This window comes from Protopterus annectens, chromosome 1.part1, assembly GCF_019279795.1.
Source record: "Protopterus annectens isolate FY-2018-M chromosome 1.part1, PAN1.0, whole genome shotgun sequence".
NCBI classification, from domain to species: Eukaryota; Metazoa; Chordata; order Ceratodontiformes; family Protopteridae; genus Protopterus; species Protopterus annectens.
In genome coordinates, this window is record NC_056726.1 from 1,352,104,773 (window position 1) to 1,352,119,795 (window position 15,023).

The 15,023-nt window shown below is 42.3% G+C and overlaps 1 protein-coding gene across 6 annotated transcripts in view; it reads left to right on the plus strand.

Annotated features, from left to right (window-relative positions):
* Nucleotides 1-15,023, plus strand: part of PIAS2 (protein inhibitor of activated STAT 2) — a 3,576,601-nt gene that overhangs the window by 1,276,232 nt on the left and 2,285,346 nt on the right. For all 6 annotated transcript variants that reach the window (XM_044082047.1, XM_044082063.1, XM_044082067.1 and 3 more), the window contains exon 6: nt 4,374-4,508. In XM_044082047.1, the coding sequence (XP_043937982.1) occupies nt 4,374-4,508 (135 nt within the window). The remainder of the gene's footprint in view (nt 1-4,373; nt 4,509-15,023) is intronic.

Consider the following 15,023-nt stretch of genomic DNA (forward strand, 5'->3'; position numbering starts at 1 on the left):
TCCTAAGGTCTGTTCACAAAATAATTTAAATCAGTCCATAGACCTTCCTGTGTTTTTTCCTAATCACTCCAACAAGGCAGAATATAAATTGCACCAGTTGGATGTTCACAGACAACTGCGTTTTTATTTGCACAGGACAAAGGACATCAGGAAGTCAGACCAACTTTTCCTTTCCTATGCTGAGGGCAGACAAGGCCTTCCACTCCCAAAAGTAACCTTGTCTAGCTGGTTGTTTCACATTATTACATTCATTTACCAGTTGAGAAACAAAGAATTATCTATCAAACCAAAAGGCCACTCTACTAGGGCCTTAGCCACCTCGGTGGCCTTCCAATCTAGGTTGCCCATGGAATCTATCTGTGCAGCTGCTACGTGGGCTAACCCACATACCTTCATCTCTCATTATAAACAAGATATCGCCTCCAGAAACAGAGCTGATGTTGGTTCCACTGTTCTGAAGAGTTTGTTCCAATGACCCACCCAGGATAGTAGGTGCTAGGGACGCTGTCCCAACCAGCAAGAATGAAGGCGAGATAGACAACTTAACGTAAAGAAGTTATGTACCTACCATAACGTTCCATGTTAGTTGTCTTCTTGCCTTCTTTCTTGCGTCCCACCCTCTATCCCCGTATCCTAGTGGATCGAGAGGAGCTCCCTTTTTCATATTTCATTGGCTGAACCTTCTCTGGGTGTCCTTTTTCTGCTTTGATAGCTTCAGAGCTAGGCCCGAGGGGCTACTAGGGCAGAATTCTTCCTTAATTATGTCTGGAATAGCTTTATCAAACGAGATCTGGGTAGCTAGCGCCAAGCATTATGGGGTAGCCTCGAGCCAGTAAACAGCTCTCGAGCTATTGAAGATGGCCGAGTCGGAGCCGAGAATCTGCTCCGAACCCAACCAGCAAGAAAGAAGGCGAGAAGAAGACAACTCACATGGAACGTTATGGTAGGTACATAACTTCTTTTTCAGAACCATGGAGAGCACCCCGGCTATCAAATGCTATAATGCCTTTCATTTATTTTTATTTATTTAACATTTTTAACTGGGAAAGTTAAACTTGGAACAAAGCCAATTTTCAGCAAAGGCCCAGGGAGAAATGCTCCAGATGCATGTCTTTGTAACATGGAAGGAAACCGGAGCACCTGGATAAAACCCACACGAACACAGGTAGGACATGCAGACTCTGCACAGAAGGCACCGCAGCTGAGAATCGAACCAGAGGATCTCTTGCTGTGAGGTGACAATGCTACCACTGCACCACCGCGCTGTCCAGTTTCATACATTTCGGACACCCCCCTCTGCAGCTCAGGATAAATCAAAGGGAGGAGAGGTGTCTCAGTGTTCATAAAGGACAAGTACACCACTAGACTAGTCCAACAGCATGACTCACTTGAACTTCCTCATGCCCATCTAACCATAGGTGTGACCCCCTCTCATATCATTGCTAGCTACAGCTCCCCTAACATGAGTGTGGAAAACTACACCTCCTAACTAAACCTACTGGAATCTTTCTAACATTCAGCCTAACACCATACTTATGGGCGACCTCAGTTGCCCCACCATAAACTGGGAGACTTGCAACTCATAATTCACTTGCTCATAGGTTTTTGGACTTTATCAACGCAAACACCCTGGAGCAATTAGTTAGCTCCCCAACTACAGGTAGAAATATCTTAGACCAGCTATTCACACGCATGGGGAATGCTGCTCTCTCCTTTGCATTAACTCCTGCTTGGTAAGATCTGACCACAAAATGATTTCCTTTAGTATTAAAACTAGTCTAGAACTCCCATCAAACTCCAAACTTGTTAAGAGCTTTGCTAAGGCCAGTCACCTCAAACTTAAGTGACAGCTTATTAAACTTCCAAGCTCCCCGAACCCTGGTGGCACTGAGGCCTACTCTGTGCTGTACACAAAAGCGCTGTGTAATCACATTCATAGCTGCAGAGAGGAGGCAGTACCTGTCCGCCTGCCTGAATCAAACCTATGATTACTGGCAAAAATAAACCACCATGGTGAACCATTAACATAAACAGTCTGTTCAACAAAAGGAAAAAATCCTCACCAAAGCCAAGAAGAAACAGACAAAGCAGTACAAAAAGACATTCACCAGTCTGAACAAACAAATTGGAGAGCTGGTCAAACCTGCCAAAGCAAAGTAGAAGGCAAAGTTAGCCTCCCAGGTGAAAGATAACCATAAGGCTTTTGTTTAATTATGTTTGTTACCTGAAGGGAAATGCTAAGGAATATGCCAAGTTAATCATAAATGACAACAATTACATCCAGCATGAAACTATAGCAAACCAATGCATTCAGCTGAAACTTATTCCCCCCATCACCTCTTACCACATGCAAAGAAATACCTGCAGCCATCCTCCCTACTGGTCATTATGAGGGAACAAGTCTTTACTGTGCTTGCTAAAGCCAAACACACAGCCTGCATGGGTCTCAACAAAATTCCAGGATTCTTCTTTAATAGCTCAAAACTAACCAACTGACCCAGGGAACTACAGACCCCTTAGCTTGATTAGTCTTCTTTGCAAGTCCTTGGAGAGAATTATCATAGACTTGATCGATGAAGAGATAAGAATCCTGCAAAGACTGGACCAGACCCAATTTGGCTTTGTCAAAGGGAGGTCTTGCCTGCTTAATCTGGTGGACTACTTTAAGAAAGTCACCAGGACCATGTATGAGGGTAAAATGGTACACGTTGTTTATCTAGACCTGGCCAAAGCTTTTAACACAATCCCCACTCTGGGATCTTAAATAAACTTAATGCATTGGGCATAAACCCCTACATCATCATGTGGATAGCAAACTGGCACACTCACAAGACACATGCTGCCCAGATAGGCAAATCCCCTTTCAGTAAGAAACCTGTTACTAGTGGTGTCCCGCATGGCTCAGTTTTGGGACCCCTCCTGTTTGGTATACACTTCTCTGAAGTGAAGGCCAATATCTAGGGCTTCTGTTTCACTAGGTTCACAGACAACTGTAAGCTGGGAGTAGTCATCAAATCCCCAAATGATGTTGAAATTCTACACACAGACCTAAAAATGACGAACTACTTGTGCCAAAACCGTAGTCTAAGACTAAATGCTAAAACGTTCGTAGTCATACATGTTGGTAAGTCAGATAGCCCTGATAATTATAATATTGGTAGAACACCCCTAAAAGTTAACCCAGTGGTGAGAAATGTATGCCTGACCTACAAGGCAATCTGTGATCCAGCCCTGATGAAAATGTTATGTATTTGCAAGAAAACTTATATGACGGTTATGCGTTCCATGGACCTGAACTTTATATATGAGTAACAGAACTTGCAGGAGAGACAGATTTGTATCCCAAAGGCTACCTCATCTGTGGAATAAACTTCCCATCTTCATAAAACAAAGCCGTCCCTCACTCTCTTCAAAAAGAATTGGATAAATGGATGGGAACTATAAATTCACTCGCGGGGTACTGCCCATGTCCTTTATGGACAGAGGCAGTCTGTAAAATGACTCAAGGCTCCAACACCTAATGACCCACTACCCTGATACCACCCCATCCCATATCTGGAGAAGTAACATATAATATTTCATATCATGGGTATTATTGGCTAGACTTGTAAACCCTCTTGCGCCATTAGCCTAGTAATCATCTATGAACCATCAATAACTAGAGCAGAGATTGCCTTGTAGTCATAAAATTGGCTTGAAAGTATAATATATGTTCCCATAATCTATGAAATGAATATATAAGCTTTGAAAGATATGTGCTTCAGAATAGGTATGCAGTCTCATGTTTCCACTCTGATATGCTTGCTTGCCAGGGAAGAAGCAGTGTAATGGATTAACAGGTGACCACTAAAAGTATTCATACAGAGCTAACCAGCTAGACTGATAGTAAGCCATAAGTGTTCTATCCCTGAGGTTTTGTTTGTTTAGTAGGATGTATAGAGGGCAAGGACAGTTTCTTTGACTTAAGAAACCTCAGTCTGATATGGTCTTTTTTCTGACTTACTTCATCAGCAGAATGTCTGATACTCGCAGACATACCTCAAGTGGTATTCTGTATTATTTCTAGAAGTAATGTTTGATGATATTGACCTCAGCTGTGTGTAATTGCAATTATGTTTTTTCCATACACTAAGTTTGTGGTGTATATTAACTTCAAACTAATTTGTCAGTTTGATATTTTTATTTAGGTATATGTAGCAGAAATAATTTTATTGATTTCTGTCTTGCTCATCTTCTAAACAAATATATCTGTGAAGCTACATTCAATGGTGGATGTTTTGGACAAAATGTATTAAACCATAGTAAGAATAGGTCTGTATGCTGTTTTGTGCAAACTGAAATTTTAATATTTTTTTGCCACTTTTTACATAAAGGCCTGTGCTCCTCCTATTAAAAGTGGAGTAGAACTGAAACAACCTGGACGTCCTTTAAACATCACTTCATTAGTTCGACTGTCATCAGCTATTCCAAATCAGATTTCAGTTTCTTGGGCACCAGAGATTGGAAAGGTAATTTCTTTTATAAAATAAATGGAGAAGATACCTAGCCACTTGTAAGATGATGTATTTTGAGAAGTTCTTAACACAGACATTTCAAGTTTGGACCTTCCTGTTCTACAGATCTCATGAAAGGTTTTTCTTTCTTTTTTTTATAGCTATGGCAACCAACAACTCTGCTTGTTTAATGCCTAATACATATAAAAGTGATCAGTCCTACATCCCACAGGTCTTTCTGATCCTCTAGACATATTAGGGCTGATTGGCTGTGACAGTGATATCCAGAATTAGTTTTCCTAAGTTTGGTAAGTGAATTAATCCACTGGAACACTCTGATTTCATTTAGAAGAAGTCGAGGCAAACACAATAAAATTAAAGGTTTGCTCAGAGTCACTTATTGTAGAAGTTGGAGATGATGAGATTTCTACCCGAGTCTGCACCTTAAAAGTCCACAACTTTCATAGTAAGTGCTTTTGATTTCTGTCCTATAGGTAGATATAGTTCTGCAATTTTTTCACAGGTTTATACTAGGCTAACCATTAGTGTCTTTAAAAGCCTAGCCATGCAACCTATCTCAGTTTTGTCCTCAAGTCTCTTGGACACCTATATGGTGGGGTTTGTTGATAAAGTGGTAACTAAAGGTTATGGTGACAGGGAGTGTTAGTTGGGGGTTAATTTATGTACTGTTAATCTGTCCATCAGAGACACTGGGGCTAGACCAATGGTGAGGTTTGATATTTCCCATCCAGTGATCAAGGTTTCTTTTGAATAGGGTCAGGGATGAACTTTGCTTCACATTGATGGGGAGCTCAGTCCATATCACAGGGTTCTTTGTGACATATTTATCTTTCCAGTATGTTCTATTTATGTTGCAGGCAAAGTTCAGGCTAATGGCTCTAGTGTTTCTTGTGCTGTTTATTTTGCAAATGTGCAAGAGATCCATGAGAGGTGGATCTGAGGATGCCTTGTATACTAGGCATAGATTACCTCTCAGTAACCTGTAAGAGACTGAGTACAGAGATAGGGGCTGAAGGCATTCTGTCTAGGACAGGGTATTCATACCCTGGATTCTCCTAGTGAGGTACATTTAAGGTGTGCCAACTGTTGCAAGTGCCTGGTTAGGTACAATGCCATAGGGGCCATTGTACTCAATGATGGGTCTGATAAGGGCTGAGTAGAGCAGTAATATAACTCCCTTGGACCTGGATGCCATACCCTTGCTTATGAGTTGGGTGACATGGAATCATTTTATTACTGTCTTGGCTATGTGTAGTTCAAAAGCCAGATTACTGTTTACACATGTTCCCAGATCCCTGAGTATCGGGTCAACTCTTAGGGGTATTTTTTCAATGGAATAATTAGCTTGGGTGGAAGATTTCCTGAATGGCACTATAATGCATTTCTTCAAGTTGAGTTTTAATCCCTGGCTTTGGCACCACTTATTTGTTTGTGTTAGACATTCTTGTAGGATGTTGCTGTTGTAGGGGCAATCTATGATAGCTTTCAGTTTACAGTCATTTGCAAACTTGATGAGTCAGTGGACTTGACATTAGCCTTTACTTCTGAGTAATAGATGCCAAACAGGAGTGGGCCCAAAATGGAGCCTTAAGGTGCGCTGCTGCTGACTGGTCTCCTAGTTGAGGTGGTCTCAGTGATATTGACTTCTTGGACCCTATCTGTGAGCCAGGCAGAAATCCAACGAGTTATGTAGGGATTTATGCCTAGTTCTGAGAGTTTTTCAACAATACCTGAATGGGATATTATATCATATTTCTTTCCCAGGTCAAGGTAGTTGGTATACACCGTTTTTGTCTCATCCATAGATTTGGTGACCCTCCTGAACAAATCTACAAGGTTGAATAGGAAAGATCTTTCCTTAACCAAGCCCAACTGTGGGTTGGGTCCAGTGTCTGTAGGTTACCAATGTAGTTATTTGATCATTTCCATGATAATTTATTCCATGGTTTTGCATATCAGATTCTTAAGACTGATAGGTCTGTATTTCCTGTGGTTAAGTTGATGGTCCACCCTTATGAAGAGGGGTGGCCATTGTGACTGTTCATTCATGTGGCACATAAACTATTCTGAGGCTGTAGTTGACTGCCTCAAGTGGTCCTGCTAGGTTTTATTTTAGGTTATTTGGGAGTCAACCAGGGATATTATCTGGGCCCATTGAAGCAGTATTTTTGGCTTTAATGAATGCCACCAAGAGCTGTTGTCTTTTGGTAGTTGGACAGGATATGCTAGAAGGGATTTCACAGGGGGTGTTGGGGGGTGAAGTTAAAGCTAAATTTATCAGCCAGTAGATTTGCTATGTCACCCTGGTCAGTGAAGATTGTGCCATTTACCACCAGTACTGCACACTGCTGAGTGTTCCGTTTTAAGGTTCCTGACATAGCTGAAGAAGGCCTTATTATTGTCCTTAGCCTGAGAGGCTATCCTGACCTTGTAATTGGCCTTGCTGGACTTTATTAAAACTCTTAATTTTTTGTTTAGTTGAATCAGGAGTACTTGTCTCTTTGAGAGTTGCTGTTTCTGATTCTGGCCATGACTTTTTTCTTTAGTTATGTATCCTGTTAAGGTTAAGGATTCCACCAGTGAAGCTTGTTTTTGGTGTTAGATCTGGATTTACTTGTGGTAGGTACGGCAGCCTCAGTGCAGCCATTTACATGTTTATACAAGGTTTCTGTAAATAATTCCGCATAGGTAGCTGTGTTATTGGGGATTGAGGGAGCTGTGAATTTTGACAAACGTCATTTAATATAATGTAGTTTGTCTTAGAATAATTCCTAACTGTTAAGGGTTTAGTTGGATTTTCCAGGTTGTTTTTAATTTTGAAGGTGACAGCTTTGTGGACCAACCTCTCCAATGAGGATGTGACATGGGAGGAAAGGTGCAGTGCTCTCCCATGTTGGTGAGTACTAGGGTCCGGTATGTTTGAGCCTCTGGTTGGGCTGCACACTATCTGATCCAGAGTGTTTGTTTTGATAAAGCCCAGAGAATGCTGTGTCTGTGAATTAGCAACAGTGTGTTTCCCATTCTCTAAAGGGGTAATTAAGGTCTCCAGTTAATTCATTATTTATTAATACTACAGAACAAATAAATAGATGCTTTTGATCAACTTTCCTGAGGTATTTTGTCCCTTTCTTTGTGAAAGCTATTTTAGTGATTTATAATATAATCACTAAAAGTATGCATGCATATGTGCACATGATGTTCATCGTGTTTCACTGTTGCAGTCATTACAATTGGCTACCCGCAGTCGGCCTGAGTTCCAAAGTCTAGGTCCGGCATCGGTTGCTGTGGCCTGCTCCCTGACATCAGTGCGCCAGGGGTATAAAAGATGCAGCCAACGCCATTTTCATCAGTCTTTCTTGCCACGCGGTGCCGGAAGCAAAAGCAGTTCGCAAGTGCCGGTCGGCCGACTCCTGAGATTTTCAAATTCGAATTTCTGATCCGAAGTCTTCATTAAAGCTAAGTACCCCATTGGGGAAACTTCTTTCTTGCTCCAGACCGATGTCAGAAAAAGTTAATAATTGTATTTCTTATGGGAAGCAAATACCTCATAAGGATTTTCATTCTTACTGTATTCCTTGCCAAGGCCCTGACCACGACGTTGCTAGTTGTCGGTTTTGTGCTAGATTTAGCCAACACACACTATTAAGCGTCAGTACGATTTTGCATTTCATTACTTTGGTAGAAGATTCAATTATATAATGCCATCAGAACAGCCGACTACCGGAGTTTATAAAAAGCGCAAAGAAAAAGAAAAGGACAGGCATCCGAGGTCCAAAACCGACAACGAGGCTTCTGCTAGGCCTATCGCCGGTTCTCAGTGAGGCGCCTTTGCAGCCCCTGATGCCCGCTGCCTCAGAACCACAAACTGCTCCCGACTCCCATGTGGAGCTGACTAGGCCGCTGGAAACTCAAGGTATTGGACACTCGGAAACTATTCCCTCAGATGGGTCTGGAGCCGCTGAGCAGGCATCGGCTTCTGAGGGTGTTTTCAGGCCTACACAGTTATATGTGAAACCAACTTCAGCTTCAAAGGCAAAGACTAAAGCAGCTCTAAAGACAAAGAAACAAGTACAGCATTCTCCTGGACAGGCCACCATGCCTAAAAAACAGATGCTTAAAATGGCAGAAGACCTAATTACTTTGATCAGGGGTTCCCATCCCCCTCCTGATAAGAGGCCTAGGCAAGAGATAGAATATGAATCTTCAGATCAGGTTTCCATTTCCTCTGATTCCTCTTCTGAACAGGAATATTCTCTTCCTCCCTATGAGGATTCTGATGATGAAGAATCTATCCCTTCAGCCTCTCCTCCTTAGGATTATTCTTTTGGGGAGACCCTGCATACTTTGAGGGAACATTTCCACTGGGAGAGCCAAGATTACTCAGAATCCAAGAAAAGGCTCCGAGACTTGCTTTTATTACCTCAGCACAGGCCCCTTGCTATCCCTCCTGTCATAGACATTATAGATGATGTATTTTCAGAGTCCGGCCTGTCTCCTGACTCTTTACCACCAGCTCCTGTTAAGCCAGACAGATACTACAGGGTTGCTGATTCACATAAATTTGTTTATAAAAACCCTGCTGCTGACCCAGAAACTATCTCTCAGGGTCCCAAAGAGGTCAAGGCTTCCACTGCAAAAAAACCCTATTCCCTCTGATAGGGATTCAAGGGCCCTGGACAGATGGGGAGGAAAAGATTTATACTTCTGCTACCTTGGCTGTAAGAGCTTTAAATTGCCAGTTTCATATGCTTAAATATCAGCAATATCTTATGTCACTGCTTAAACAGAAAATGATGACAAATTCAGAATGTGCAGAAAACAAAGAAATGCAGGATTTATTGCATGCAGCTGAACAAGTGGGAAAGCATACTTTGCAATGTGGTTTTGATTCTCTAGAGGCCTCCTGCAGGGCCGCTGTAACAGGTTCTGTCATTAGGAGGCATGCTTGGTTAAAAGAACAGAATCTGCCTGATCATGTTAAAGCAAAACTATTAGATGCTCCATTACAGCATGATACCTTGTTTAGTGTTAAAGCAGAAGAGGTGTTGAAGAAAATGGAGGACAAAGCTAAGTCTATGCAAACAGTCAAGGATTTCTTGCAGGTACAGCCTCCCAGATTTAGCAGGAACTGGCCTACAAAGAATTGGTCCTTTCCAGTGTCAGACAGGCCTCAAAGAGGCAGAAAGAGACGCCCCAGAGGCAGATCACAACCCCAAGGCTCATACACGCCTAAACAATGGGGTGCTTCTACCTCCAAAAGCAGAGAGGAAAAATCACAGCCATACAGGAAACAGTCTCAGTGACTTTCTCCTGCCAGCACCAATCACTTATCTTCTGGCAGCCCCTTTGGGGTGAAAACTAGCACTTTTTTCACAAAATTGGCACATGATCACCCAGGACAAATGGGTCTTAAATATCATATCACAAGGCTACAGGTTCCACTTTCACACCCTGCCAAGGCCAAACGGTATGCCAGACCTGCCACGCAATCAATGGGCAGAGGCACAAAAACAAGTTTCATCCCTCATGGACATGAGAACCATTCAGCTAGTACCACAGCAAGAGCAGGGACTAGGATTCTACTCAAGGCTATTCTTGGTGCCCAGAAAGGACAAAGCCTGGAGACCAATACTGGACCTATCTATCCTAAACACATTCCTGGATATTCCAAAATTCAAAATGTTAACTCTGCAGCAGCTTCTGCCCATGCTGGGCAAGAAGGCTTGGCTTGTGACTTTAGACCTAAAAGAGGCATACCTGCATGTCCCAATCAGACAATCATGCAGAAGATACCTCAGATTTATAGCTGGCTCAATGCACTACCAATTCTCTGCACTGCCCTTTGGCTTATCTACTATGCCCAGGGTCTTCACAAAATGCCTGGCACCAGTAATTGCATTTTGCAGACAAAGAGGAATACAAATATATCCTTACTTGGACGACTGCCTTATTCAAGCAGAGAACAAGGACATTCTACTACAGCATCTGGCATTTGTAAAAAGATTACTAATAGGTCTAGGGTACACAGTAAACGAAAATAAATCAAAACTCGTACCCTCTCAAGAGATAATATTCCTGGGTGCAAGCTTAAATACAACTGCCAAGATGGCTTATATCATGCCAGACAAACACAGACAACTGACTACTTATTTCAAAATGTTGGCAACAAAGACCCAGTTATTTGCAAGAAAAATTCTGCAGGCCTTGGGTTTCATGGCATCCTGCATTCTGCTAATTCCATATGCAAGACTGCATATGAGGAAACTTCAATGGTATCTAAAAAGTGTTTGGACTCAACATTGCCACAGCCTGGAAACAATAATTACCCTCATTCCCTGCCTGCAACAGGAGTTTCGATGGTGTGCAAAAGCCTGTCACCACAACACGGGACAGCCATTCACCTTACCCACAGCCAGGCAGACATTGACAACAGATTCATCAGATTATGCCTGGGGGGCCCATATGGCAGGAAGATGTATTCAGGGCACATGGTCCGCAAGTCAAATGCATCTACATATCAATAAAAAAGAGATGCTAGCTGTTCAGAATGCACTGACAGCCTTCAAGGATCTACTTCATCCAGGGCAACTACTGATAAAGACTGACAATACTACAGTCATGTGGTACATAAACAAGCAGGGAGGCACACATCCCTACCCCCTCTGCAGGCTAGCCATGAACTTGCGGGACACAGCACTGACTTACCAAGTACATCTGCAAGCACAATTCCTGCCAGGTAGGACAAATACTCTGGCAGATGAACTAAACAGAAACCTAATGGATCCTCACGAGTGGAAATTGGATCCACAAGTCTTCAGCATGATAACAAGGACCTGGGGATGCCCGGACATAGACCTATTTGCCTCCCCTCACAACTACCAACTACAGAGATTCTGCACAAGGACTTATCACAAGCAAGCATGGAAAGTGGATGCTCTATCTTTCAGCTGGAAAAATCTAACAGTATATGCCTTTCCTCCTCTGCCTCTCCTCCCCAAGGTACTCCTCAAGGTCAGACAAGAGAAACCAAAAATGATGCTGATTGCCCCAGACTGGCCCCGCCAGCACTGGTACCCAATCCTCAAGAGCTTGTCTTAATGCCCAGCTTGGACATTACCTCAGATTCCTCACTTATTGACCCAAGAAGACAGACAGATACTGCACAGACAACTCAGGACCTTAAATCTGGCAGCATGGCGGATAATGTAGACATTCAAGACACACCTCTCTCTAAAGCAATGATGGGTGTTATTTTGGAGGCCAGGAGGCCTAGCACCAGAACATCTTATGCAGAAAAATGGAAGAGATTCTGTGCTTGGAACCAGCACAAGGTATTGACACGATTTTTCCGAATATTCCTCAGATTTTGCAATACTTAACTGAGATGCTTGATAAAGGCCTTTCCTTTTCATCAATTAAAATTCATGCCTATGCCATTTCAGCTCATTACAATACAGAACTACCTATTTTTTCTCATCCATTACTAAGGCAGTACCTCAGAGGGGCCAAAAGCATAAGACCTCCAAGGAGAGCACCAGTACCTGCATGGGACCTCAACTATGTCTTGGAAAAACTCACACTGACTCCGTTTGAGCCAGCCTCTGCAGCTGATATAAAATTCTTATCCTGGAAAACAGCTCTGCTCCTAGCAATAACCTCCGCTAGACGAGTCTCAGAGTTACAGGCACTCATGGCTGTGGAACCTTTTATCATTTTCCATCCTGACAGGGTTTCTGTTAGGACAAACCCTACATTTATGCCTAAGGTAGTGTCCAGTGTGGCCCTTAACCAAACAATTTATTTGCCTACCTTTTATCCAAACCCACAGAATAAGGGTGAGAGAATTCTGCATCTTTGGACATTCACAGGCAGCTATGCTTCTACTTGGACAGAACCAAAGCTTTCAGAAAGACTGAACAACTTCTAGTGGTATATGCTGCAGGATCACAAGGAAAGCCTATCTCAAAGCAGACTATTTCAAAGTGGATAGGCCACTGCATTCGTTTCTACTGTTCACAGCATGACAAATCAGTGCCTAAGGGCATTAGGCCACATTCAACCAGAGCAGCAGCCACTTCAGCAGCCTTCCTCAGAGGAGTACCAACCAAAGACATCTTAGAGGCTGCAACTTGGAGTTCAGTGCATACTTTTACAAAGGACTATCACTTACCTCTTTACTCTAAATCCAGGGCAAGCTTTGCCACTGCAGTTCTGCAGGGCCTGATAGCCTCTCCTAATCCTGTTTAGCACCAGCCTCCCAACCTTAGCTTTGGGATTCAACCCAGTTGTATTGACTGCAACAGTGAAACAGGATGAACATAGTACAGTTGTGTACCTACCATAAATGTAGATGTTCGAGTGTATTCACTGTTGCAGTCCAGGTTACCCTCCCACCATCCCTCTTTTTCTTTGCTGGGACTTATCTGTACTTCTCTATTCTATACAACCTATGTGGTGTATTTGCTTGTAGATGAAGGAAAAGTTGTTTTTTGTGCATGCATGCTTATTGGCATAATTTACCCTACCTTTTTAGGGGCACCTGACATCTGGGGCAAGAAAAACTGAAGAAAATGGCATCAGCTGCATCTTTTATACCCCTGGCGCACTGACGTCAGGGAGGAGGCGACAGCAACTGACGCCGGACCTAGACTTTGGAACTCGGGCTGACTGCGGGTAGCCTGCCAGCAGGATAACCCAATTGTAATGACTGCAACAGAGAATACACTTGAACATCTACATTTATGGTAGGTACACAACTGTACTTTTGTGCAGATCATACCACTCTTAACTGTTGTATCTGTAAGTAAAGGACATCGAAATCTCAACCCAGACAACCGTTTGTTAAATATTTGTGTAATATTGTGTTGCACATATCTTCTGGAAACATTGACATCTGATGTTGTCGATTTTCATTCATTCCTCAACAAGTGGGTTCAGCTTTGACACCCGGATTCTACTCAGCTGCTTTTTAATACTTGTGAACACTGGAAACTCTCGAGCTTCTCCCATATCCATAATGCTCTAGTCCCCTGCTGTACCTCAGATATTGTTTGCCACCTTCATGTACGGATGTGGTCACTGTTAGCTCTCGAGCATTAGTGTGGTGTTTGTGAGTAAAGTAGTACTTCTGTATTTTATTACTTTTTCTAGATCTATTATAAATTACTCCCTTCTCCTTCATACACTTATCGGTGTATTCTTAGCTTACCATTGTGTTTTTTTTCCCAAACACCGTTACTGAATTATCACTTGTGACATAGGGAAATTTACATTCATATAAAAGTAATCAAACTATATAAACATAAACATTATGTTTGTGCTTCTTTCGGCTTTTCCCGGTTAGGGGTTGCCACAGCAGAACTCCGGTCCGCTAATGATTGGCAGTAGATTTTTACGGTGCCCAGGTGCCAGCCCGATGCCCAACCTTCATCGAAGGCACGTCCATTCACACATGTCTTTCGAATGCCACTCGACCGCGGGGAGGACATGCAGACTCCACACAGAAGGTGCTCCAGCCGAGAATCGAACGGGAGAACCTTTGGTAAATCTTTCTGAATCTTCATTAGTACCTTGGGTATTGGTGGAAAGGCATAAGAAACATTCCTGTCCAAGGGAATAAGAATGCGTCTGTCCTCCAAGCATAGCTGCAAAGATGTCTTGAACAGAATTTTTACATCTGTTTGTTTTGAAAAGAGGTGATGAGCACTGTCTGAACTTAACATGTATTGCTATTTAGCATATTTAATCTAAGCAATATTATATAAATTATTAATTTCCTGCCTTTTTCTAAAAAAAAAATCTTTATTAAACCATCACTTAGTACATATAGGCACTCATACATTTATATAAATGAAAACAAACCACACTAACACAATCCTAGTTGCAAGCATTTTACATCACAAACCATACTGGCACACTCCCAGTTGCAAACATTATCACTTATATAATCTACCCAATCTTTCTCACTCAATCATTACGTAGCTCATTTAAGTCCTGTTGCCTTTTAGACCTCATTCCTCCCTTGTATGCATTGTTCCCATTTTTTCCTATGCAGTTTGCTCCAACCCTTTTCTAAACATCTCAATTCCAGTTGTTTTTTCTCTGTTACTATATTCACTACTTCCAGTATAGTTGGTTTAGATTTTTGATTTCCATGTTCTAGTAATTTTTTTTTTTGGCAGCCACCATTATTGGACACAGCAAGGCCTTACTATGTCTAGGCAGTTCCAGTTTTGTATCACAGCTCAGAAAAATCATTTCCCTTGTCAGTTCAATCTGCCCACCTTGCATCTCCGACAGTGCATCCCACAGAGAATCCTTAAAATCCACCAACTCACCGCACTCCCAGACGATATGTTCCCAGTTGGGTCTACTTCAGAAGATCGACAGACCATATGATAGAAATTCATTTGATTGACAGCTCATTTGGTCGACAACCAGTATTCAAGGCACTTAACAGGGATTTGACCCCCTCCCCAATGTTATGCGACCCTGGAGTTGTTATATATA